The sequence below is a fragment of the Culex quinquefasciatus genome, chromosome 1, assembly GCF_015732765.1.
Source record: "Culex quinquefasciatus strain JHB chromosome 1, VPISU_Cqui_1.0_pri_paternal, whole genome shotgun sequence".
Classification (NCBI taxonomy): domain Eukaryota; kingdom Metazoa; phylum Arthropoda; class Insecta; order Diptera; family Culicidae; genus Culex; species Culex quinquefasciatus.
The window spans coordinates 55,656,868-55,684,722 of NC_051861.1; the positions used below are offsets into that span (position 1 = coordinate 55,656,868).

The following is a 27,855-nucleotide window of genomic DNA, read 5'->3' on the forward strand; positions in this document are numbered from 1 at the left end:
GGTCATTTTACTCAGAAAAATAAGCTTTATCGCTGTAAACAATAATATCAGCAATCTAAGCTTCATTTTAGAACCCAATTGCCAGACCACCGTTGGAAACATTTCTACACGAAAAACAGCAACTGTAATTAGGAATAGCATACAACGTACAATTTTCGGCTTTAAGCCACGTTTCACCTATTATTAAAACATCGATGTCACATTCACAACAATCTAAAAAGAGCGCAATTTCATCAAATTTAGCAAGACTATTTATCCCCCTTACATTCCATTGCAAAATTTTTATTGTTTTTTCGGCATGTTTATTTCTATAAGAAATGTTAAATCTATTATGTTAGCTCGGGCTTAGATAACTCTATAGACCTACTGACTCACTGACACACACGCACGAAAAGGGCGTCGGAATTCGGGCCGTTTTGTCGAGCCGTCGGGCGGATTTCGGACCGTTGTCGGCCCCGTCCGTCTGTCCCTTTAGTGATGGCTGCGGTCGAGCTGCCGGTAGTGAGGTATAGATATCGCCCCCCCTGGTTTAATCGAGCTTTACAGCTTTACAGGAAGAAAAAAAAAAACTGGCAGCCTTGCAAATTGCCAAACTGTCAAAACACAAATTCAAGTGACTGATTGTGATGATGTGTAAATGAAAAATCGAACAAAATTTTGCGCGATAACTCGCTATTTTCGAAGAAAAGAACCATCGCGTTATTCCATAACCCGGCCGGAATAGCAGTCCAATCTGCGCCCAGATGAATTACAACGCCAACAGCGGGGCACGCCAGCGTAAGTTGGAAGGTTGTAGGTGACTTTTTTTTGTCTTCTATCTAAGCAAAAGCCGTGTGGAGTTTGTAGTGCCTGGCTATTCCGTCCGGGAGAGACATCCCGAGTGGAAGCGAATACTAAAGTTTACCTCGGGGAATACTAAAGTTTGCTAAAGTTTGTCCGCCCATTAGGCCTTATTAAAGGTAAATTTCACAATCACAGCCTCCTTGTGATACAGGTAGGTAGGTATGTACATATTCCTTTCAATCGGAGCAGCCTCCTAGTCCTGTTAGGATTATTATTTGTTTGGCTTTAGGAGATTAGACTTTAAAAAGACTAGCGTATAGGCTAGTCTGCAGATCGGAAGGAATGGGGTCAAGAAACAGCTTTACGAACAGCAGAACAAATGAGAGGGAGCGATTTCTTGGGGCTTTTCTTCACCCTCTCTGACTTGCTTGCGCTGCCGCTGCTGCCCATTTGATTTTTTTTTCTTGACCGGTTCCTTCCAAAGTGCGTATACCGCTTATGTGTTGAAGAGCTAGATGCACTTACCAGATGTAGGGCAGGGGGCGGTGTCAGAATGACCCGCCTAAGTAAAATACCATAGAAAAACATACACATTCATGAATTCAGTGTAGTAGGCTTATGCTTTGGAATGTTCCCTTCAGTGATTTATACAAGGTTGATGAAATTTTTTAGCCTCAAAATATTTTTTATGCAATTTAAAAAAATATATTCTTCGACTACTTTTCCAGGGTGCGGGGCAGAATGGGCCACCTTAGAAAACAAGCCATTTTGTTTAATAAAACGTTGAAGGGAGATAATAAATGATTTAAGGGACCTTCTAACATAGTTTCTATGAAGTTAGACTACAATATATTTAGAATTCTGCTACAAAAACGTCACTTGATCACTTTTAGGTGATTACTACATCAACACAAAAATTGAGATCATGTTGAAAATAAGGCAGGGTGGCCACCTCGGGAAAAAACCGGGAAAACCGGGAAAAACCCGGGATTTTTATCCACCGGGAGAAAACCGGGAAAAACTCGGGAATTCGACTGACAAACCGGGAAAATATTTTAAGTTTATTTAAATTTTGACAAACGTACCACGAGCGGTCTCAGGGGGCCAGAAAAAAAACCCCTCAAACGAAATATTTAAGAGAAAAAAAAATAAATTGATTTGAAGCAAAAGCTAACAACCATATTTAAGGTGCAGTGAATTACGGGCGAATTATTTTTGACCAATCAGAAAATGTTTAAAAAAATAATTTGAATGATAAACCTATAATTTGCATTCGTTAAGAAATTTTAAGAATTTAAAATAAAGTGCACCGCTTTAGAGTTTTTTCTTTTTGTTTTTTCTACGAATATTTGTTTCAAATTTGTAAATTGTGCCAAAAATATTCAAAAATATTTGAATGATAAACCTATAATTTGCATTCGTTAAGAAATTTTAAGAATTTAAAATAAAGGGCACCGTTTTAGAGTTTTTTCTTTTGTTTTTCTACGAATATTTGTTTCAAATTTGTAAATTGTGCCATTTAATTTAAAACATTCAAAATATTTGTAAAAATAATCATATGTTTCATAATTTGGATATTGTTAATTTGACCTTTGTTTGCTAAAATATTAGTTGTGCATAAAATTTAAATCAGGATTTTTTTTTAATTTAATGATCAAAATTTGTCCTTCAAAGAAAGCAGTAAAGAATTTTCTCAACCATTCGATTTTTTAAAGCTAAAATAGAATGATTTTTTAATGAAAATAGCTACAACTTCTCAAAAATACTATTAAATAGCATGTTTAAATCTGAAATCAAAACTGCAGGCCAAGTGCGAATGATTCTGATGATATCTCTTCAGTTGACGCTCAGGCGAGGAACATCCTGGAAGGAGCGTCACTGACTACGTCCGTAGTCCTGTTAGATCTTTCTTGATCAGGACAGTATAGCTCTGGTTCCTTGCAAGTGTCCTATTTTCTTACCTCCACGTTGGCTTGGTTTTCATGATGACCTAGCTGGTGGCCTGTGAAACGGATCGTAAACCTTTGACCAGCGAGGGTCAGAGTCGAGACGGCTAGAAGAAAGGGGCGCGTCAATGTGGGAAAGGGAAGTAATTTGTGATTGTAGACGGTATTGTTTAGATTCGCAGTATGTTGAGTCAACTGCTGTGGATGTACCTGAACGTTGCAGAACGGGGTTTCCTCTCTCCTTTCCATTTCCAGCTACCATCTATTATCTGTTTATTTTGTTTCACTGATTTTCTAACGCGGCTTCTGTTTACTATCCTCCATTTGATTTCGATTTTACTTATTTGATTCTCTTATTTCTCAACGCTTTTCCACTCTATTTTACTAATTGATGCTGCTGCAACAAACTGTCTGCTTTCCCTTAATTTGGCAGCAATGTCAATTTTGTTTATCATGTGCCTTTTCTTTATTTATCTATTTTTTACGACAAGTTCTCGAGATGGCCGTGACCATTAGGTCAAATAAAAGACTCGCCGTAACAAATTAAAAACTTAGACTTTATTCACGCGACTAACCGCGATGGCGGTCTAGCTAAGATTGACGCACAAAAGACGAACACGTTAAAATATCACTCCTAGCTTCCGGCGTCGTTCATCTGTCATCTCTCGGATGAGAGCGAAGAGCCCAGCGGCGAAGTTCTGGTAGCGCTGCAGTGCGCCCAGAAACTCAGGTCCGGTTCGTCACAACATCTCCCCCTAGTAGCGAAGGTACGGGTTGAAGCGCGCAGGAGGTTTTCGTACCCGCGAAGAACGCCGTGGCTGCTGCACAGGTGGCTGTGCAGTTGGAGTACTCGCTACTGCAGACTCGAAGCTGGAAGATGAGGTTGACGTCGAGGATGAGGACGAGGACGTCGAGGCCGGAGACAAGTCCGGGCTGGAGCGAACCTCAGGAAGGGACGGCGACAACGACGGGAAGTCAAAACCGTGGAAATCATCGCTCAGCGTCGTTTGGTTCGGGGACGCTGTAGGCGGCGGCGACGCGTTGGCGGTTGTGACCAGGTCCCAAGCGTCAAGCAGAACGTCCATCGGTAGTTGCTTCTGCTTAGCCGGCTGGCTCGTTCCAGGTGCTTGGCCAGGGCTCGAAGTCGCTCGGTTCTTGATCTGGTTGATGTGCGACCGCACAAGACGGTCACCGTCGCCCAACACGTTGTACATCACTCGACCGACTTTCTCGATGACTACACCCGGAAGCCAACTCCAGGTGTTCTTGGCGTAGACCTTCACAAACACGGCGTCGCCTCGGTTGAGGGACCGTGTCTTAACTTCTGGCAGCTGGACTGGTTCATGTGGTTTGCTCGGCGGAGGACGAAGTAGTTCCAGACAAGTCCTGACACGTCGACCGAACATCACTTCAGATGGCGAGAGGCCATCCGGTGCTGATTGGTTTGGAGTACTTCGGTAAGTCAGCAGAAAAGTGTCCAGTGCAGCGTCCATTTTTCCTCTCCCCTCTCGAATCTTTTTCACCGCGCGCTTGAACGTATCGACAAAACGTTCTGCCTGACCGTTAGACTGGGGTGAAACGGGGCAGTGGTGACGTGGTCGATCCCGTTTTCGGCGCAGAACTGCGCGAACTCGGCGCTGGTGAACTGGGTTCCGTTATCCGATACCAGCTTTTCCGGCATCCCCAGACGTGCGAACAAGCTTCGCAGGATGGCAATCGTTGCGATGCTTGTGATCCGGCGTGTCTGCACAATCTCTGGCCACTTGGTGTAGGAGTCGATGACCAGCAGAAAGTACTCACCATCGATCGGCCCGGCGTAGTCGACATGGACGCGCTGCCACGGACGTGCTGATTTCGGCCAGGGGATCGGAGGGGCCTGCGCCGGTGCCTTGGAAGCAGCGGCACAGTGTGGACACGTTCGCACGTAATCAGCAATCTCGACGTCCAGCGAAGGCCAGTACACGTAGCTGCGGGCCACAGCTTTCATGCGGCCGATTCCAGGGTGGCCTTGGTGGAGTTGGTCGAGACATCGCTTGCGCAGGTGAGAGGGAACCACGAGACGGTCGCAGAAGAGAATGCACCCCTGCAGGGTCGTGAGCGAATCGCTCTGGTTGTGGAACCGCTTGAGCTCACGGTCGGCGCTGGCAGGCATTGCTTTGGGCCAGCCTTCTTGGACGTACCGGTAGACCTTGTTCAGGACCGGATCCGTGTGGGTGCTATCTCGTACCGTCTTGAAGCTGAGGGGCAAAACGTCGAACGACTCGAACGCTGCTGATCGGACGTCATCCTCGAGTGTGACGGCTGCAATCACGTAGTCTTCGTCGGGTTTCACGTGGCGGTTGATCAGCCGAGACAGAATGTCGGCATGTCCAAACTTGTCCGTGGCCACGTACTCGATGGTGAAGTCGTACATGAGCAGCATTAGGGCCCAGCGCTGCAACCGGTTGGCGGTGTACACTGGAATGCCTTTGGGTGACCCGAAGATGCGCAAGAGCGGGGCATGGTCCGTCTGCAGCCGGAAGTGCCGGCCGAACACCATGCGATGGAACTTGGTGATCGCAAAGATGATGGCAAGTCCTTCTCGATCGATCTGGCTGTAGTTGCGTTCGGCGGGTGCGAGTGCTCTCGATGCGTGCTGCACGACCTTGACTGACCCGTCCGGGAAGCGATGGCTGATGGTCGCTCCGAGGCCGATCGACGACGCGTCTGCTGAGACGATGATCTCCAGGGCCGGATTGTAGTGCGTCAGCAGAAGGTCGGATGAGAGGATCTCCTTGAACTTGTTGAAGGCACGTTCGCAATCGGGCGTCCAATCGAACTTGGCGCCCGCCTTCAGCAGTTCGTCCAGGGGTAGCGGAGCGCTCGCATGTTGGGGACAAACTTTCCATAGTAATTTATTGCCCCAAGGAAGGAGCGCACTCCGGACACGTCGGTTGGAGCCGGCATCATCTTGATGGACTCGATCTTCGCGGGATCCGGACGTGTACCATGCTGGTCCAGCAGGTGCCCCAAATACTTGATCTGCTTGCGACCGAACGAGCACTTTTCAAGTCGGACTGTGAATCCGAAGTCTTCCAAGCGTTGAAAAAGTGCGTTGAGGTTATGCCAGTGTTCTTCTTCTGTCGCTCCGCCAACTACGATGTCGTCGATGTACCCGCAGGTCTGCTTGAGTCCAGCCAACATAGTTTCCACTATTTGCTGGAACGCCCCAGGTGCGGGTTTGACTCCGGGCGCAAGACGGTTGACCTTGTAGATGCCCCGGTGAGTGTTGATCGACAGGAGTAGGCTCGAAACATCATCGACCTCCACTTGTAGGTAGGAGTCTGACATGTCGATAATGCTGAAAAACTTGCAGCTGGAGAGCTTCATGAAGATGTCCTGCGGCAGCGGAAGGGGGTACTGGTTCGGCTGCAGAGCCGCGTTCAGCCCGGTAGAATAGTCCCCGCAGATCCGGATTGTGCCGTTCGCCTTGCGGACGACTACGATGGAGCGGCCCACTCCGAGTAGTCGACAGGCGAGATGATGTTTAACCGCTCCAGGCGGTCGAGCTCCTCGTCCACGGCGCTGTACATGGCGTATGCGACCGGACGCTTTGGGCGGAACACTGGCTTCTGGTCAGGCTTGAGCTCCAACTTCACTTGTGTCTTGGTGCAGCGGCCCAGTGTCGTGCTGAACACCGAAGGGTACGCCGTCTTGAGACGACCAACGATTGAAGTGGAGGACGTTTCCCCGACCTGGCGGCAGAACACGTTCATCGGGACCGCATCCAGCTGGAACTTCTCGATCAGGTCCAGTCCCATGATGTGCAGGTCCTGGTTCACCACAAACACTACACCCATTTCCGACACACCGTTCACTGTGATCGAACAATCAAACTCGGACTCAAGTTTGAGAGGATCACCAGATGCAGATTTAGCGTTCACTTTTGGTGGTCTTGTGGGTGGTTTCCCGAGCCTCTTCCAGGTCTCGCTGGACACAACACTAATGTCCGACGCAGTGTCGAACTGCAACTTCACGGAAACGCCGTTTAATGTCACTGGCACAAATTTCCGTCTTTCTTTTATTGAGTTCACTTGCACTATTTTTGTTTCCACTGTGACACTGTTTGTTTTTGTTTTTCTTTTTCCTTTCTTCGCTGTGCGGCAGTAGCCCTCCTTATGCCCGTAGCGGTTGCACTCCGAGCACTGATGGGACTTGAAATGGCAATCCCGATTGTAGTGCATTGCACCACAGTTCCAACACGGGCCAGGCGGAACTTTTTCACCCTCGCCGTGCGGGGTCTTCCTGCCTCCGGGATGCTGTTGAAGTTGACGGAACTCGCGCGGCGCCTGCCTCTGGGCCCACTGCCGAGGTTCCTAGGACGGCTTTTGGAACTGCTGCTGCTTACGGATGGCGTGAACCGAACTTCCGGGTTTCTCGATCATGGCAGTGTCGTGACGAAGCGTCAAAAGGCGTTGGCACTCCGACGACAGCTGCTCGAGCGTAACATCCGTCTTCTCCTCGATGCGAGTTAGCAGCCTTGTCCGTATTTCTCCGTCCGCTTCGTCCTTAAGACCGCACACGAACATCAAACACTTAAACTCCTCCTCCGACATCTTGCCCAGCTCGAACTCCACACAGTTCTTGTTGATTCGGCAGGCGTACGCTACGTAATCCTCGGTCGCTCCCTTGGCAAGTTGCAGACAGCGGAACCGTTTGCTGATAGTGGATTCCGTGGTGCCAAACAACTTCCCGAGCTTCTCGACGGTTTGCTCGAAGGAGTAGAAACTGGCGGCTTGCGGCAGAATGAAGCTCAAATAGCGTTCGTGCTCCACAGTGCCGAGTTTCCGCATCAGCAAGCGTACTTTTGCCGGATCATCCAGTCTTGCAGCATCCTTATCAAACAGGTCTTTGTAGCGTGAGAACCAAGCGTTGAAGGTTATGTTGTTCTCGCTGTCGTACCGGAACTCTTTGACGTTTCCCGCTAGCGAGTCAAGGACTGCTTCGGGGTTCGGCGGTACGTGCACCTGGATGTTGCGGAGGATGTTGCCTTGCTGCTGCATGAAATTCCTTTGCTGCTCCTGGACCAGATGGTGGTTCTGGAGGAGCTGGTTGGTGATGGCTTGTTGCTGTTGTAGCTGGTGCAAAATCTGCGCGATGACGACGTCCGTCGGCAGCGGCTGCTGCTGTTGTTGTTGCTGCTGTAACAGCTGCTGCTGCTGCACGTTCGGAGGGACCGGCGCAGGCCGATTGTCGTCGACCCCGGACATGTCGTCGTCGAGCATTGACCGCTTCCGCTTTTTCCGCGTGGGTGACGCGATGTTCCCGGTTAAATTCCGACGAAATCCGGACAACTTCGCGCACACGAACTATCGTCGCCACTTTTACGACAAGTTCTCGAGATGGCCGTGACCATTAGGTCAAATAAAAGACTCGCCGTAACAAATTAAAACTTAGACTTTATTCACGCGACTAACCGCGATGGCGGTCTAGCTAAGATTGACGCACAAAAGACGAACACGTTAAAATATCACTCCTAGCTTCCGGCGTCGTTCATCTGTCATCTCTCGGATGAGAGCGAAGAGCCCAGCGGCGAAGTTCTGGTAGCGCTGCAGTGCGCCCAGAAACTCAGGTCCGGTTCGTCACAACACTATTTCAATAATTTATCATCTTCCCTGTAAATTGCCCTCAATACAATCTAAGCATGTTTGTTACCTCTATTTATTAACTATTGTTAATTTCTTTATCTTCTTCATAAATTACTATCTTTCTTTTACTATTGATTCTTTACATAGTATATTTCTTTCACTGTCCATTGTTTTGAAACTTCACCTTTTTCTTAAGCAAGTGAGGTTCGAGCCCTCACTCAATTTATGAAATGATTAAAGGATTAACGCAAATATTACTATTGTACTTTTTAAAAACTTTTATAAAATGCTTAGGACCAAAATATTGTAACAAAACACCGCGACAAAAGAAATAGCAACATATAAACACGACTCAACAATAGGGAAGATTTCAGGAGAAAACAATACACAGTAAATAACAATTAGTTTTTGAAGTCAAACTAAAAAATAACAGTTTTTGCTTTATGAAAGTTGATAGGCACACTATAAATGGATAGGCGCTTATACTTACATCAAACCCTACGTAATGTACCACCCCCGGCCGAGTTAAAATGCGTAACCGGAAAAGAAGGTGTGCATGCCTGGCACGAACACTCAAAGCGTGTTCTAGCGTGCTACTCGTACTGACTCAGAGCAAGGGTGAGATGTAGGTGTAAGGGCAGTGCGTGTTCGTCGGGAACCTGGTGCATAAGATCGGTCAAGGCCCGTTCTTACACTGAAAATTGCGAATTGCGAATTTAAATCTGAAATCAAAACTATTTTTGAAAATTTTTCAAATGTATATTTTGGGCAGTTTAAAAAATCTCTGTTCCAAAAACAATTCGTCGGTCTCCATAAATTTATACAAAATTATTATTATTAAATATGGAAGAAAAAATAATAGAAAAAATAAAAAAAGTCAATGAATATTTAATTAAAAGAAAGAATATCTCCAAAATGCTTGGCATTTTCAGCAGATAGTTTAAGAAATACAGAAAAACATTTTATTTTGAAGCTTTACTAAGAAAACTGATTTGAAGAAACGTACATGGACGTTGAGTAAAAAAACAAAAAAATAAAATATAACAAAAAATTAAAGAACAAGCCATAGTCTCAACATTTGAATGCAAAAAGTGTTTAAAAATGCATTTTACACTAGTTCAGTTGTTTTGCAATTATTAGTCTTCAAAAATGTACGGAAAAACTTTTTGCGATATTAAAGACCGAAATTTAAAAAAATCAAAAGATTATTAAATCAACCCAAACATGCTTAAAAATGATTCCAAACGCAGGGGAATGTATTTTAAATAGATTTCAGCTGATTGCACTCAATTTTCGATTGAAATTTAGATTTTCTATGAAAAGAAATTTTTTTTGCCCCCTGATTTTTCGGGGCAACTTTGAAGGAAGGGACAAAAACTTTAAATAAAATTTGTACCAGCCTTATGTGTTGTTGAAAAATCGCAGCTCGATCATTTTTATGATTTTTACCATTTTGTGTTTTGGGTATTTCAGACAGTTTTTCTAAATTAAAATTATTTTCGAAAATTTATTCCATCAATCAACTTACCGAAGATACTTAATCGATAAAAAAGTGTCAAGATACCGTTTTTTTATATTTGTATGGAACTTTCCTGCACTGCTGCCAAAGTGTATACATTTTTGTTTGGACTAATGATTCAAAAGACTTTTTGGTTAAAAGAAAGTACTCACCAAAAATAATAATTAATTCACAGAAATTGATAATTATTGGAATAATCGTTCTTCTTGAATACACAAAACCTTTTTTCAAAGAAACTTTACGAGCATTTATATAAATGTTGATAACAATGTATTTTTGCAAATCTTTTCTACAAAATTAATAAATTGTAAATGCCATTTCCTGCTTTCTAATAATAATTAATGTTATTCTAAAAAATAAAAAAGTTTTTTTATTTTTAGTTTGTAAAATCTATAGAGCATGATGATGAAAAATCCCAATCATTAGAAAAATTAGAGGTTTGGATTGGAAACAGATAAAACGGCTTCGTTTTCAACTTACTTACTTTGTACTCAAGATATTTGAAAGCTTTCTTGAGGAACTCAAACTTTGAACCAAATGTATGCGTTCCAAAAGTATGTTGATACCAACGTTAGCCTAAAAAAACATTGTAATTTGGTTTAAAAACATTCCGGAAAATTCCTTCCGGTCTCGGGAGAAAACCGGGAAATTGAAAATCGAAATCTGGTGGCCACCCTGAAATAAGGCCGATGCTAATATTTTTCAAAGTTTTTGTCCCTCGCCTCTGGCCGGGGTCAAGTGGGGGAATAATCCATAGTCTCAACATTTGAATGCAAAAAGTGTTCAAATACATTTTACACTAGTTTATTTGTTTTGTCTTCAAAAAATGTAAGATTTTGCGGTAACAAAAAAAATCTAAAGGTGTAAAATTAAAAAAAAAAAAGATTATTAAATTAACCCAAACATGCTTAAAAATGATTCCAAACGCAAGGGAATGCATTTTATATTGATTTCAGCTGGTTGCACTTAAATTTCAATTGAAATTTTGATGTTTTTTAAAAAAAATTTTGTTCGGGCCGGCACGTTGGCCCCACGTAAAACGGCGGAATACTCACGGGTGGACTGTACTTTGATTGTTCGAACTGGCCGTGGGTGTGGTAGAGAAGAAAACGCACTCGGATTTAGCACTACAAAACTAGCTTTATTAAAACTAAGTTAAAACTACGTGTTGTCTTGTCCGAGGGTTAAAAAAGACTGGTACCGCAAAATGGCGGTTTTTTCTCTCGTCGTCGTCGTCGGTCGTCGTTCGTGTCTCGTCGTTCGTTCAGCGTCGTGGCAACGTCGCGCCGTTGCGCGCGAGAAGCGTTTCGCAGGGTTGCGCTCGATCGCAGCAAGCTGGTTGCGGCAGGCGAGCAGGGCGGTCAAATTAACGCAGCCAGTCAAGCCGCCAACAATTTTTTTTGATTTTTCGAGGCAACTAACGAATTAACGAGCATTTACATAACTGATGATAACAATTTATTTTTGCAATTCTTTTCTTTAAAATTAATAAATTGTAGTAATACAGCAATTCCATTGAGTTCGATTTGCGATGCCTTTTCGTTGGGTCGCAAAATTTTTCGCGTCCGTCGCAGTGTGTTTTTCGTTTTTTTTCGCGTGCGTGTGTGCGTGTGAAGGTGCGGCTGGCTTTGACTGTCCCGATGACAGTTAGCCAGTTCGATTTGCGATGCCTTTTCGTTGGGTCGCAAATTTTTCGCGTCCGTCGCAGTGTGTTTTTCGTTTTTTTTCGCGTGCGTGTGTGCGTGTGAAGGTGCGGCTGGCTTTGACTGTCCCGATGACAGTTAGCCAGTTCGATTTGCGATGCCTTTTCGTTGGGTCGCAAAATTTTTCGCGTCCGTCGCAGTGTGTTTTTCGTTTTTTTTCGCGTGCGTGTGTGCGTGTGAAGGTGCGGCTGGCTTTGACTGTCCCGATGACAGTTAGCCAGTTCGCTTTGCGATGCCTTTTCGTTGGGTCGCAAAATTTTTCGCGTCCGTCGCAGTGTGTTTTTCGTTTTTTTTCGCGTGCGTGTGTGCGTGTGAAGGTGCGGCTGGCTTTGACTGTCCCGATGACAGTTAGCCAGTTCGATTTGCGATGCCTTTTCGTTGGGTCGCAAAATTTTTCGCGTCCGTCGCAGTGTGTTTTTCGTTTTTTTTCGCGTGCGTGTGTGCGTGTGAAGGTGCGGCTGGCTTTGACTGTCCCGATGACAGTTAGCCAGTTCGATTTGCGATGCCTTTTCGTTGGGTCGCAAATTTTTCGCGTCCGTCGCAGTGTGTTTTTCGTTTTTTCGCGTGCGTGTGTGCGTGTGAAGGTGCGGCTGGCTTTGACTGTCCCGATGACAGTTAGCCAGTTCGATTTGCGATGCCTTTTCGTTGGGTCGCAAAATTTTTCGCGTCCGTCGCAGTGTGTTTTTCGTTTTTTCGCGTGCGTGTGTGCGTGTGAAGGTGCGGCTGGCTTTGACTGTCCCGATGACAGTTAGCCAGTTCGATTTGCGATGCCTTTTCGTTGGGTCGCAAAATTTTCGCGTCCGTCGCAGTGTGTTTTTCGTTTTTTTCGCGTGCGTGTGTGCGTGTGAAGGTGCGGCTGGCTTTGACTGTCCCGATGACAGTTAGCCAGTTCGATTTGCGATGCCTTTTCGTTGGGTCGCAAAATTTTTCGCGTCCGTCGCAGTGTGTTTTTCGTTTTTTTTCGCGTGCGTGTGTGCGTGTGAAGGTGCGGCTGGCTTTGACTGTCCCGATGACAGTCAGTTCGATTTGCGATGCCTTTTCGTCGGGTCGGTAAATTTTTCGCGTCCGTTGTCGATGTGCAACAACAACAAAACCCTATCATACCATTTCATCTCGATACATCGTAACTCGTCGTTCGCAAAGTTAATCAGTACCTCACTAAACATCAATCATTCAAAACTCGTGAAATCATCTCAAGTTAAAAATTACACTGTTTAACCCTTCAGTTTTAATTACAAATGATTTTGGTTCTATCTTTCCACAGCCGGCTGTCTAAGACTAGACCATTTCATTTAAAATTTAACAACAGATAAACGGAAATGTCTCATCCGCAGCCTCCGATTGCTTGCCTTGAGAATAATACAAAATACCGTTCAACAAACACTATGATTTTGGGTCGCATCATCATCTTCTATGATGAATCCTGACCAGACACCCTATCCTACTAACAAGTTTTCAGGTTCCTGGCGCTCGTGGGGTGTAAGCACAGAGTAAATCAGCTGCCCTAGTAGCAACCTGCGCTAACTAACATTCCCGTCCCTTAAAATCGAGGTCTACAAACTGACATGGCGGGCGCCGTTGGTGGCCAATGACTGTTACCTATTCGCAACTGATCTAGCTTTAGCAATCATGGTGTTTTATCTTTTCAGCGCATTCATACATGCTGTTGATAAGGGAAACACCACTAGATCGTCGAAGCCTATAATCAGTAGTGCTGAAAGGATATTACGGTTCTGTTCAGCAACGGAGGGGCAACCATGGGTGATCTCTCATGCTCATGCTCATGCTCATGTAGTAATACAGCAATTCCATTTGAAAAGAGCCTAAACCAAAAAAAAAGTTCTCCGATCGGGCTCAAAATTTTTCTGGGGGTTCCTTGGCCAAAATAATTAGACCCGTATTTTTGTTTGGCCATTAGGTGGCCTACATCGTGCTAGGGTGGTTCAAAAAATGGCAATTTTCGTCATTTTTCGCAAAAACCACTTTTTTCTAAAAATCATATCTCCGCGCCATTTCATCCGATTTTAGCTGTCTTAGACGCAAAAGAAAGGTGATGAGTTTGGCTATTTGGGAAAAATAGTAAAAAGTTCCAAAAATCTAGCTTAACTATTGAAAAAGTCGTATGAAAACTTAAAATGGCGTTTTGACCGTGTCTGGACCAAAGAGCCTATGTCTGAAAATATTTTTATCGGATTCCTCGGAAAATTTCACATAACATATCAAAAAATTGGCGATGTCGAACCGTACGTTTTGGAGATACGATTTTTTGAAAATAAAAACTGCGTTTTTCGACGCGCCACGCGCAAAAACGGGAAAATGACGAAATCGGCAAAAAATCAACTTTTTTCACTAAAACTGCGATAACTTTAAAATTTCAGCGATGACCTATACATGTCTGGGTACCAAAATTTTCGTAATTGAGAGACGCAATATATATATATAGCTATATATATATATAGCAATTCCCCACGAAAACAGCATGGAAAATTTTTCTGGGGGTTCCCTGGCTGAAATAATTAGACCCATTTTTTTTTTGTTTGGCCATTAGAGTGATCTACGCCGTGTTAGGGTGTTCTGAAAAATGGCCATTTTCGTCGATTTTCGCACCCCTTTTTCCCCTTTTTCAGAAAATCATAACTCCTCGCCATTTTAACCGATTTCAATTGTCTTATACCTATCCCAGTTAAATAAATCCGAATTCTGAAACGGAATCTAATTAGAATCGTATACAAATTCCGTTTCAAATGCAACAACCGGTTCCGTGTTCAAACCGGTTGTTGCGTTTGAAACGGAATTTGTATACGATTCTATTTAGATTCCGTTTCAGAATTCGAATTGATTTGACTGGGATGGAATCCTGTTAGACTGAAGTCCTGCGGTCGTGCGATTCGAAGCGTCCCTGACTGACGGACGGGGCCAACAACGTCCCGAAATCCGTCCGACGGCTCGACAAAACGGCCCGAATTCCGACGGTTTGTCCGACGGAATTCGGGCCCTATTCGTGCGTATACGCAACACTTTGTCCGACGATTGTCGAAATCGACGTTTGAGAAAATCGACGTTGACGGACCGTTTTCGGGCGACTTTGTTATTCAGATTGCCATTGTCTGACGTTCGATTTTCGAATTTTTGCGATAATTAGATGTTTACAAAACAGATTTTAATTGCTTTTTTTTATTTCTCATAATAAATTAAATAACATTATAATAGGCGTTATAAGATCTCAGACGGCTCAGAATTTGTCTTCGGTGGCAAAAGTTGCATGTTTTGACTTGGTGGACCACCAAACAGTGAGGTACTCCTCGATATTAGCTCCTGAAAAGTGCTAAAAAGTGCAAAAAAATGCCTCACGGCAAGAAAAAGAGGCCCTCACCAGCAGGATCGGCAGATTTGAAGAAGCTAAAGAATGCCGAAGCGCTACCTGCAAACCCAGGCAGTTTGAGCAAGGACGCTCAAAAATTGTCTGGAAACCAGTTCGCTACCCTCCCTGTGGACGTGAGCGAGAAGGAAGAATTTGAACGACGGGAAAAGTGATGCGACCATTCGACCAAGAATCGAAGCTGCCCAAAACGAGCTGAGTTTGTAAAAATTCGGCAGCAAGCGACGACGAGGCATCAACCAAATCGTCGCAAAGCACCACCAGCATACACGGACGTGGATTTTCCTGCTTTGGCGTCACCAGGAGCGGGATCTGTTCGAGTGGCTCCAAATCTGCAGCCATTGCCGTTGAATCAGCGGCCAAAAGTTGCAGAGAATACAACACCTCCAGGTTTCAGTCAGCAACCGAGGGGAAACCAACCAGCATCAACGGATGAAGGCAGCAGTGACCTGTTTTCACCACAAGAACTTCTGAACATTTTCATCGAGATGACAACAACACTGCGTGGGTGCAAAACTCGCCAGGAACAAGTAAGAACCCTTGGAGCATTCATCTTAAAATACAGTTCGTAGTTTACTCGTTCTAATGATTTTGAATAATTCAAAGAATTTTTATTTTAGTTTTAAGTTAGGATTAGTTGTTAAAGTGTGGGTCTCGTGGCGCAGGGGTAGCGGCTTCGGCTGCCGATCCCGATGATGCTATGAGACGCGGGTTCGATTCCCGCCTTATCCACTGAGCTTCTATCGGATGGTGAAGTAAAACGTCGGTCCCGGTTTCTCCTGTCTCGTCAGAGGCGCTGGAGCAGAAATCCCACGTTAGAAGAAGGCCATTCCCCGGGGGGCGTAGTGCCAATAGTTTCGTTTCGTTAAAGTGATTTTTTCTTTTTTTTACCCAAATGTATTCGATTAAATGCAAAAATGTAAAACAATTTGAAATAAATTAATGAATGTGAACAGTTAATAATAAAACGAAAAATACAACAAAGATGAAGAGCATTTAGCCATACCACTTAGAATGTAAATGAAATGTAATTGTTATAAGAGAGTTCAATAAAGACATATTTAATTTCAAAAAAAAAATTCAAATGCATGTTTTGACTTTGTCTGAAAGATAATGTTGATTGAGGAAAATTTAATCAAAAATTGTACGCTGCATTTGTATACCACTTCCATTATTCCACAAAGCTGAGATGCACTCATTTTAAAATAAAATTGAAACAATACACCGGAAAAAAAACTCATCACAATGGCAACCAACCAAAAATTAACTGTCATGGTCATAACTGTGTCATCGCCTGCCTAGTTTTTTGCAAACGCTGAAAAACGCACGACAATCGCCCGAAAATGGCAGGACTCAATAGACATCGAGTAGATAACATTAACATGTTGACATCAAGTTGATTAGTAAACTGTCACTGAATCCGCTTTGTAAATGCCGGCCCGATACTCTTAACGGGAAAAGGGAAAGATTTACTATACAACAAATTTCTGACAAAATGTTCCTTGGGCATGAGTAAGGATCTTGTCGCCGCTAGCGGGTTGGCTCAATTATAAAATTAAATATTGATAATATTACCCAATTATCCGGCCAACACTTGCGATCGGATCTCTACATTGTGTCTAGGTGTAAATTCCTAGCTAGGAGTGATCAGTGTTAGAGATGGTCCCAGGGCTTAAGTAGGAGTTCATTGAAGCAAATAGTCTCCCTCCCTTTTAAATTGAAAAAATGAACTCTGAAAACAAGCGCTTACTCACAATAAACAGATGCCTCTTCTAGGCCTGGTAGGGCTGCAGAAAACATAGATATATAAGTATATTATAAGCTGTGTATTATTTTGATATGTCAAAATTTCCATAGAGTCTCGGTCAATCAATAATGTAATGACATCGGACAAAATTCGTTAATCTGTTGAACTAACGGTTGACGGATTATGGTTGTATCTACCATTGTTGCGAATCGAGGGTCTACTGGAGCCTTGACGATCAAATGGAGCCTAACATTTCAAAAGGGCGCATGGGTTTTGTGAACAAGAGTGTGTTTCCTTCACTTAAATGACAGTTTACATAAGGTATTATAGATATACACTCTTGTTTGCAAAGCTTGTGTGCCCTAATGAACTGGAATGCACGAAATAGTCGTCTTAATGATGAGTGTTCAACTTATGAACTGTTCATTTGTGTTTATTGGTTTTTGGAAGCGGCAAGACTGGTTTAAAAACAAGATCCTTTACCTTATTTGGCGTTATAATAAAACATTCGGGGATTTGAGATTAAATTTACATTCAGGCAGTTTAGTTTAGGTTGTTGATTAAAGTTAGTTAGGTTTCCGTAGATGAATAATTGGATTTAAATTATTAGTTGATTTGGTCGAAGTGTCTGTTTCTATTTGTAATGTACGACAGGACTACTGACAGACGCGACAGGTCGGCAGTTAGTTTTCATCTTTTGCTCTCTAGTATTTTTTTATTTCCTTTAAATTTGGAATACATCATAGGTTTCTTTAGTATAGATCTCCGATAAGTTACATTTTTTATTTAATTAACTAATAATTTAATTTATTCCGGGCCTTTTACTTTGAATCACAATTTAAGATTTTCTTTATTCAGTGTTAAACTTAGATTACCGTAACTGCTCATGTCATCCAAGTTCTTACTACTCACACCTACACTAATTTTCTCTCACCTTCCTCCCGATCCCCTATATCTTCCGGTGTTGTTCATTTTGTATGCAATGCTAGTTCGGCCACTACCCTTTTCCACAAGAAACCGAACTTGGACTGACTTGAGGCCGCGCCCCCACCTTGCTCCGTAAAACGAAACGAAAACGAAGATACTGCTGTCCTTTTCTTCTGTTCTTTTCGAACCAGTTCCAGATCAAGATCGAGAAATAAAACCAGAACAACCAAAGAAAGCAGCTTACACCAGAAGGAAGGAAGACGAACACTAAAAGGACGATGAGAAACTACAGCGTCTGCGTGATGTTCCGGATGCGGCTGTAAGCGATTGAAACTTCAACCTGTGGATCGCCAAGGCATGTAGGCCATCAAGCAATTGCAGCTCCCGCAAAAAGTGCCTTTTCCCAGTGATCGGTAAGATGGGTATTACCCAAGGTATTACCCATCATCAGGTATGTGACTTTAGTTGTCTTTATTATTTATAGTCGGCTCACTGGTTGTCAATGTCTCTATGTATTCCTCCTTCTGTAGAAGATTTATTTAGTTCTTCAAATTTCATTTTTCGATGCTTTCTTTTTTCCATTTCTCTTTATCCCAACTTTTCTATATTTTGACGGTCTATCTGATTTTATTTAAACTTTCTTTTTGTTAATATAATCTCAACGACGATCACACCTTGCTTAGATTTTCTAATCGAATCGGCTTTTGGATTCTTATTTTATCTGTCTCGATGGTCCCTTTAGTTATTGACAACCAGAGATTCGACTCTTTATATTTTTCCTAACTTTACAGGTTATATATACAGTAATTTCCATTAATGGCATTTTCCCTTATAATTAATTTTGCGTTTATTGCTTTGTTGGAACAGTCAAGTTGTCAATCAGTAAAAGTCCGTTAGCGTATGGAAAATGTACTCCGTTTGCACGTGCTACTTGATCCTGGTTTTGGGAGTTTTAACAGTTTTACTTTAAACAGTTAGAACCTTCAAAACTAGTTTTGGGTTGCTCTTGCAGACGGGGTTTTATGACACGGCCCGCTCCCCATGGTGTGTAAGTGGCACTTCACAACACATTCATTACCTTTCCTTGACACAACCGGACTTGGACTGACTTGATCCTAGCTGTCCCACCTCGCTCCGCAAAAAAAAAAAATCTTGAATTTTCCAGTAAATTTATTTGATTTCCATTAAATTAGTAATATATCCTAGGTTCCTTTTGTATAAATCTCAATTTAGTTTTTGATTGAATCATAATTTCAGATTTCCTTCATCAGTGTTAAACTTAGATTACCGTAACTGCTCATGTCATCCAAGTTCTTACTACTCACACCTACACTAATTTTTCTTTCACCTTCCCCTCCCGATCCCCTATATCTTCCGGTGGTGTTCATTTGGTATGCAATACTAGTTCGGCCACTACCCTTTTTTCCACAAGAAACCGGACTTGGACTGACTTGAGGCCGCGTCCCCCACCTTGCTCCGTAAAACGAAAACGAAACGAAAACAAATTTCTGACAAAATGTTGACTCCGATGGTGCGTAAGTAGAGGAACAACATCTAGCTCCATCGTAACAGCTAATAAAAAGCGTTTTCAACTATGATCGTATGATAAATAGCTCAATGGGAAGTGAGCAAGCAAGTTCCTACCAACAGTTTTACAAAATAAGTTGTTTAAATAGTGAAAATAAGCAAATTGGATGGAGTTAGGAGCGAGTGCTTAACCTGCCAAACATACAAGAATTTCAGCTATTCTCTGCTTTGCCCAGGTTTTTTGGAATGGCACCACACTAATTGATAATAATGATATCCTGTGACTCATCGAAAGGAGTAATTTCTCTTATGGCTTTTCAACCTGTTGATATAAGAATGCTCCCACTAACTAGAATAATCAAATACCATTAACCAAGTGTTGAAACTGTAACGTCATTTGGGTCATTCCATCTGAAGCGGAACAGCATTTGAAAATTACCCTCTCCGATCCTGCTCAAATTTGACAGGGCTGTTGATACTATCAAAACATGCAAGAATCCCGAATTTCATCCAAATCGGACCACCCCCTCCATTTTTGTAGCCTCTCACAAAATCGACTTTTTGCCGATGTTTGAGCAAAACCCCTATCTTCAAACGGCGATAACTCAGGAACCACAAATCTTAGAAGGTCGGTCGTATACTCAATTTTGAAGGAAATTGGACGTAGAATTTATTTCCTTGATCAAATTGTTGATTAATTTATTATTTCTACCTGTATTGCGCAATTGAAAACTTTAAACGGCCGTATCGCAAAACACCTCAACTTATTTTTTTGATTTTGACCTCACCATCGTGTTCCCCGGCCAATTTTACATAAGAATCACTCATCGACAGAAATGAATATGTTTCGTTCCAGAGATATCGAATTTTAAAGTTTAGTGTTTTAGAGATTATCTACATCAGCTTCATTCGCCGCATCTGCTAGAAGCACACAGGCGGGCTGATCAATAACTGCTACCTGATCATTTATTGAAATAATATTTCATCATAAATAATCTTTATCAAATTGCAGGCCAAGGGTGAATGATGCTCTCCTGCCTCTTCAGTTGATGCTCAGGCGAGGAACATCCTCGAAGGAGCGTCACTGACTACGTCCGTAGTCCTGTTAGATCATTCTTGATCAAGACAGTAATTTGTGATTGTAGACGGTATTGTTTTGATTCGCAGTATGTTGAGTCAACTGCTGCCTGAACATCGCAGAACGGGGTTTCTCTTCTTTTCAATGTCAGCTACCACCTATCTCCTATTTTTATTTTGCTCTACTGATTCTCACTTCTTCGCTGATTCTTCTATTTAATATTCATCATTTGATTTTGATTCTACTAAGTTTTGATTCTCCTATCTCTCAAAGCTGATGTAGGTAATCTCGAATGCACAAAACTTTAAAATTCGATATCTCTGGAACGAAACATATTCATTTCTGTCGATGGCCGGGGAACACGATGGTGAGGTCAAAATCAAAAAAATAAGTTGAGGTGTTTTGAGATACGGCCGTTTAAAGTTTTCAATTGCGCAATACAGGTAGAAATAATAAATTAATCAACAATTTGATCACGGAAATGGATTCTACGTCCAATTTCTTTCAAAATTGAGTCTAAGACCGACTTTCTAAGATTTTTGGTTCCTGAGCTATCGCCGTTTGAAACTAGGAGGTTTGGTCGAAAATCGCCAAAAAGTCGAGTCTGCGATCAGCAGAGAAGCGAGTCAGACGTGCGTCCCTCACAAACCAAAAAAGTGCTAAAAAGTGCAAAAAATGCCTCACGGCAAGAAAACGAGGCGGTCCTCACCAGCAGGATCGGCAGATTTGAAGAAGCTAAAGAATGCCGAAGCGCTACCTGCAAACCCAGGCAGTTTGAGCAAGGACGCTCAAAAATTGACTGGAAACCAGTTCGCTACCCTCCCTGTGGACGTGAGCGAGAAGGAAGAATTTGAACGACGGGAAAAGTTGTCACCCATTTTTGTGAAAACATCGTCATCGGATTCGGTGCGAAAGTGGCTGACCGGGTTTATCAAATCTGGTGCTTTACGAGCTTCCATTCGCTTGTGTGCTGATGGACTCAAAATTCTACTACTTACCAGAAAGGATTACAACTACGTTCGGGATTTCCTGAACAACACAAAGATTGAATACTACAGCCATGACGATCCAGGTAAACGCCCCATGAAACAGGTCCTCCGAGGCCTGTATGACATGGATGTGAGTGTGCTGAAAGAAGAGCTCAAAACTCTTAAGTTGAACGTGATCGAAGTCTTCAAGATGACGAGACACAACAAGGACATCAAGTATCGTGATCAACTGTATCTGGTTCATTTCGAGAAAGGATCGACAACGCCGTCTGAGCTGAAAGCAGTTCGGGCAATTTTCAACATCATCGTGTCTTGGGAACGTTATCGTCCAGTGCACCGAGACGTGACACAATGTTCGAACTGTTTGCAGTTTGGGCATGGTGGAAGGAACTGTTTCATCAAGAGTCGTTGTGCAACCTGCGGAGGTGAGCACAAAACTCAAGCTTGCGAAACAATCAACGAGAACATCGAAGCGAAATGCTTCAATTGCGGCGGCGACCATTCGACCAAGAATCGAAGCTGCCCTAAAACGAGCTGAGTTTGTAAAAATTCGGCAGCAAGCGACGACGAGGCACCAACCAAATCGTCGCAAAACACCACCAACTTTCACGGACGTGGATTTTCCTGCTTTGGCGTCACCTGAAGTGGGGACCGTTCGAGTGGTTCCAAATCTGCAGCCATTGCCGTTGAATCAGCGACAAAAAGTTGCAGAGAACACAACAACTCCTGGCTTCAGTCAGCAACCGAGGGAAAACCAACCAACATCAACGGATGAAGGCAGCAGTGACCTGTTTTCACCTATAGCAATTATGTTTAGTCTGTATATTTTGATGTGAAAAGTCTGTGCGAAATTTGTAAATCACCCCCCGCTACCACGCGAACGTCAACGTTGCTTGTTTGACAGACAAGATTGTCTGGCCGCTGTGCACTCACACAGCCGTGCGCGCTCACTTCCGCTGAAAAGGAAAGCTCATTCAGTGTTCGCCAACGTGAGGAGCGGTCGTGCGGTGGAAGAAGTTCCACGCAAACCGTGTGCGCAGTTGTTCTGCTCCGCGAAAAGTGCTCGCCCCGCCGTAAAGTTGTGAAGTCCCGCAGGAGGACGCCCGAAGTTAACGTCCTCAGAAGCATCTACCGTGGCTGGCCCTCGTCGGGAAGAAAAACCGGCACCGTCCGCCGGCGAGGTAATGAAATCTACTGCACGTGGGCATCTTTTGCACCTTTGCTCACGGAAACGAAAATTGTAGGGCCAAAAATGACGGACGACGATATTTGCACCGAAGGGACGAATCGGCACCGGAGCCGGCCTGCTGCCTTGGATCACTGGACGAAACACGCCGCGCGCGCGGCATGTTGGGAGTGAACAATCTCCGCAAGATCAACGCAGGCGGGGAGAAAGTTTGGACGACGGCGGAGGCACGTGGAATCCGTTTGCTCCGCGGCGGTGCTCGTAAGTGGAAATGTTGGCCGGTCGGGCCTAGGTGAAGAATCCCGCGCGGACGCGGGCAAAGGGCGGCTCGCCACGCGGCAATTGGCGATCGTAGGTTGAGCAAGTGAGAGAGCAAGAGGAGGAGGCAAAGTGAGAAGAGCCGGGGAAGGAAAAAGAAGGAGGAAGAAGAAAACGGAAAAATGCTAGATGCCGAAAGGGCGCGTGGAGCACGAAAGAAGAAGAAAAGAGAGAGCAAGAAGAAGAGCATCAGGAAGATGTTGTACGCACACACACACACACACACTCACACTCACACCATCAATCGGTTCAATACACATGTTAAAAGACGAATTTTGTGCTTGTTTTTCTTATTACTTGAGCTCAAGGAGTAGCCGGCCAAGAATTATTGTAACATGGCGCCCAACAAAACGAACCCAATCAGGAAATTTAGCTAGTTTTTGTTAAATGTGTGTACTTTAGAGTCTGCTACAGTGAACAAGCTATGACAGCAGTAGGAGTAGGCTGTGAACAAGAAGAAAACAAAAAACGCTAGGCGGTAACAGTGAGGAGTTGAAGCCAGTTGTAGGCAATTGGCTGTCAGGCTCAGGAGAGGTAGCCATTGTGGGAGTTAAGCTGGAGACGTTTTGGGTCATGCAGGAGATGACCATCTGACCACCTGTCTGAGCAGATTACGCTGCTGTGTATCGTTAGTACCGTTATGTTTCGATCAACACGATCTGGGGAGCCTTGGGCTTCCGCACTTTAGTATTTTTGAGTTTGGTCTAGTTTAAGTATGTGACGTAGGTCACGGGTCAGACGGTCTCCAGCAAGCTTTCTGGCGGAAGTTGTTTTGAGAATTTTCCGTGTGGGACTGTCATCCCACACGGAAAATTCTTCCCAAATGGCAGGGTTGTATAGCAATTATGTTTAGTCTGTATATTTTGATGTGAAAAGTCTGTGCGAAATTTGTAAATCACCCCGCTACCACGCGAACGTCAACGTTGCTTGTTTGACAGACAAGATTGTCTGGCCGCTGTGCACTCACACAGCCGTGCGCGCTCACTTCCGCTGAAAAGGAAAGCTCATTCAGTGTTCGCCAACGTGAGGAGCGGTCGTGCGGTGGAAGAAGTTCCACGCAAACCGTGTGCGCAGTTGTTCTGCTCCGCGAAAAGTGCTCGCCCCGCCGTAAAGTTGTGAAGTCCCGCAGGAGGACGCCCGAAGTTAACGTCCTCAGAAGCATCTACCGTGGCTGGCCCTCGTCGGGAAGAAAAACCGGCACCGTCCGCCGGCGAGGTAATGAAATCTACTGCACGTGGGCATCTTTTGCACCTTTTGCTCACGGAAACGAAAATTGTAGGGCCAAAAATGACGGACGACGATATTTGCACCGAAGGGACGAATCGGCACCGGAGCCGGCCTGCTGCCTTGGATCACTGGACGAAACACGCCGGCGCGCGCGGCATGTTGGGAGTGAACAATCTCCGCAAGATCAACGCAGGCGGGGAGAAAGTTTGGACGACGGCGGAGGCACGTGGAATCCGTTTGCTCCGCGGCGGTGCTCGTAAGTGGAAATGTTGGCCGGTCGGGCCTAGGTGAAGAATCCCGCGCGGACGCGGGCAAAAGGGCGGCTCGCCACGCGGCAATTGGCGATCGTAGGTTGAGCAAGTGAGAGAGCAAGAGGAGGAGGCAAAGTGAGAAGAGCCGGGGAAGGAAAAAGAAGGAGGAAGAAGAAAACGGAAAAATGCTAGATGCCGAAAGGGCGCGTGGAGCACGAAAGAAGAAGAAAAAGAGAGAGCAAGAAGAAGAGCATCAGGAAGATGTTGTACGCACACACACACACACACACTCACACTCACACCATCAATCGGTTCAATACACATGTTAAAAGACGAATTTTGTGCTTGTTTTTCTTATTACTTGAGCTCAAGGAGTAGCCGGCTAAGAATTATTGTAACACACCACAAGAACTTCTGAACATTTTCATCGAGATGACAACAACACTGCGTGGTTGCAAAACTCGTGCGGAACAAGTAAGAACGCTTGGAGGATTTATCTTAAAATACAGTTCGTAGTTTACTCGTTCTAATGATTTTGAATATTTCAATGAATTTGCTTTTTTAGTTTTAAGTTAGGACTAGTTGTTAAAGTGATTTTTTTTTCTTTTTACCCAAATGTATTCGATTCAAAGCAAACATGTAAAACAATTTGAAGTAAATAAATGAGTGTGAACAGTTAATAAGAAAACGAAAAATATAACTAAGATGTAGAGCATGTAGCCGTACCACTTAGAATGTAAATGAAATGTAATTATTATAAGAAAGTTCAATAAAGACAAATTTAATTTAAAAAAATTAAATTCGCCAAAAAGTCGATTTTTTGGGGAGGTACAAAAATGGAGGGGGTGGTCCGATTTGGATGAAATTCGGGATTCTTGCATGTTTTGATAGTATCAACAGCTCTGCAAAATTTGAGCAGGATCGGAGAGGGTAATTTTCAAATTTGCACTTTTTTGTGCACAGTTGAGATGGAATGACCCATTTGTAAGTTTGATTAGTTTGAATAATTTTAGCTTATTCCGTTTATTTCTAACCAAATCCATATTTTAACCGTCTCATAAAATCAATCTTTTCCAGCATCCAACGGCGGTCCCAAGAAGCCCAAACGCGTCAGCGATGTGAACGCCATGGGAACTCCGGCGCCGATGGCCCAGTTTAACACGTTTGACCAAGCCGCCACAGCCGCTGCACCGCCAATGGCGACCAACATGGGCTACGGAGCTTCCAACCCCGCAGTTAACCAGTTTGACGCGTACGGTCAAGCGTACGGAAATCAGTACGGAAACTATCCGAACCTGCCACAGCAACAACCGCCGCAGCAGCAGCTACCGGCCCAGATGAACATGCCACAACAGGCGCCGAACGCGGTTGGGCCGCAGTCTGGAGGTGCCCGGGAATGCCCGGATATCCGGGACAGTTTGCCATGTTTCAGCAGCCCATCGTGCAAGATATGGCGCTGCAGTACGGCCAAAAGCTGGCCGATCAGGGAAAAGAATTGGTGCACTCACAGTTTGAAAAGTACATCCCGGTGACGAAACTAAAGTACTACTTTGCCGTCGACAACAAATATGTTGTCAACAAGTTGAGGCTGATATTCTTCCCGTTCACTCAAACTGTAAGTTTTTTTTTTGCCTGAATCTTCTCAAGGCATAACTTAATTAAAATGGTATCCTTCCCTGCAGGACTGGTCCCTTAAGTACGATCATGACAATCCAGTTCAGCCGCGCTATGACATTAATGCTCCAGATCTGTACATACCAACGATGGCTTACATTACTTACGTCGTTCTTGCTGGGATTGTTCTCGGTAAGTATCTAGCGCACGGGTCGACACTATCGCTGCCTTCAAACGTTCAACACTTCAGCAAAGTGACCGAAGTTATGGCGCAAAATCTTGGGAACTTGGGAACGTTACTACACTCTACGTATCATCCGGCATCCGCCGGAATCTGTTAACAAACGGATTTTAACTTTTTTTTTTTTTTAAATTTATATTTATTCAAATTTCTTTTCCATGTACATTCATTCAGTTAAAATATTATTGAGTGTCCAATCACAAACGATGACTTTTCACCTCAATTTTACATACTAGCAACTTTCATTTATTCGTGAAATATTGTAGCTTTCGCTATTCAGTGATTTCAAATGTAGGAGGTCCTACATGTACAAAAGGGAAAAGGGATACTTTAAAACTAACTTATAAACTATATAAAGAGCGGATCAATGCAGCTGAAGACTGCAATGATTTTTGTCGAAATGCATCAATTATCTTATTGGACATAACATCCAAAGTGTCAACTTCGGCTAATTGATGAAGTTCACTGGTGCTGAACCAGGGAGGAAGTTTCAGAATCATTTAACGGATTTTAACTACACACATTATCTGCTTGCTTTACAGGATTCCAAAACCGTTTCTCTCCCGAGCAACTTGGCATCCAGGCGTCGAGCGCGCTGGCTTACAGCATCTTTGAGCTGGTCGTATACAATTTGACGCTTTACATTGCCAACATACCGACCTCCTGAAAACACTGGACCTGCTGGCGCTGAGCGGCTACAAGTACGCGTCGATTGTTTCCATCTTGCTGTGCAGTATTTTCCTCCGGAAGGCCGGTTACTACCTCGGCTGGCTCTATGCAAGTGCTGCGCTGGCGTTCTTCTTGGTAAGTACACAAACTTCAGCTTTAAACGCTTCAGATTCTGTTACAAACAAATTTACCCCGTAAATAGTTGCGCACGTTGAAAGCCAAGGTGTTGTCGGAATCCGGTCAGACCCAAGACGCCCCCAGCTACGATCCGTACAGACAGCAGCAACAACAGTTTGAACATACTGTGGGTCGCAAAAGGAAGTTGTACTTTTTGTTTCTGGTAACAGGATTGCAGCCACTGCTGGCATTTTGGCTATCGATGCATTTAATTCCGAACGATGCTGTAACGGCTGCTGCATAGTTTGAAAAACTTTTTCTTTGTCCATATATTATTTTGATATTTGATTACACAGACGTTTTTGCCACATATGGCTAGTTTTCAGTTTATTAAACTTTATTTAATATGACTGAAAACTAACGCTATCAGGTAAAATTGTTTATAAACAAAATAACTTTTGTGTAACTCGACAGAAGTTTTCCCCGGGAATTAAATAGTTATTTGTACTGCTTTCATGAAGTGCAAAGTTAATTTTTTGAAGCAATATCACGGCCCTAACCTTAACAAAGTATTACAATTTCCCACTTTTTTCAAGCAGTCCACGCAAGTAGGGGCAGCGGGGCAGAACGGTATTACAATTTCCCACCTTTTTCAAGCCGTCCACGCAAGTAGGGGCAGCGAGGCAGAACGGTTTTCGAGTAGGAGAACTGTAAAACGAGAGGAAGAAGTTCGGTGTTCGGTCGGTCCTCGATAATTTTAACTTTTGGGCGTGTTTTTCGTGGATTGGAAAGTTTTCCTTGTGCTGTAACGATTAAAATTAACACACAAAAGAGAAATTAAGTAAAATCTAGTGCAAATAGTTGTCATTTTGAGCATGAGCATGAGCATGGTTGACTGCCAATGAGCTGCTACTCCGTTATTGACAGATCAGCTGAAGTTAAACAATGAATCAAAAATGATCAGTGGGAGCCAACCATCCGTTCACTGTTTAACCTCTGAAGATCCC

General features: G+C 43.8%; 1 protein-coding gene and 1 long non-coding RNA gene across 2 annotated transcripts; both read left to right on the forward strand.

Annotated features, from left to right (window-relative positions):
- Positions 1–581: 581 nt before the first annotated feature.
- Positions 582–27,368, forward strand: LOC6053113 (protein YIF1B-B). Its single transcript, XM_038249104.1, is given in 7 exon segments — positions 582–792; positions 25,285–25,562; positions 25,625–25,822; positions 25,890–26,013; positions 26,605–26,721; positions 26,724–26,866; positions 26,934–27,368. Coding segments are annotated over 7 exon segments (1,128 nt in total). The 5' UTR covers positions 582–743; the 3' UTR covers positions 27,153–27,368.
- Positions 22,062–23,002, forward strand: LOC119765370. Its single transcript, XR_005276669.1, has 2 exons — positions 22,062–22,406; positions 22,470–23,002. It is a non-coding gene; the product is annotated as an uncharacterized LOC119765370 (long non-coding RNA).
- Positions 27,369–27,855: the final 487 nt, after the last annotated feature.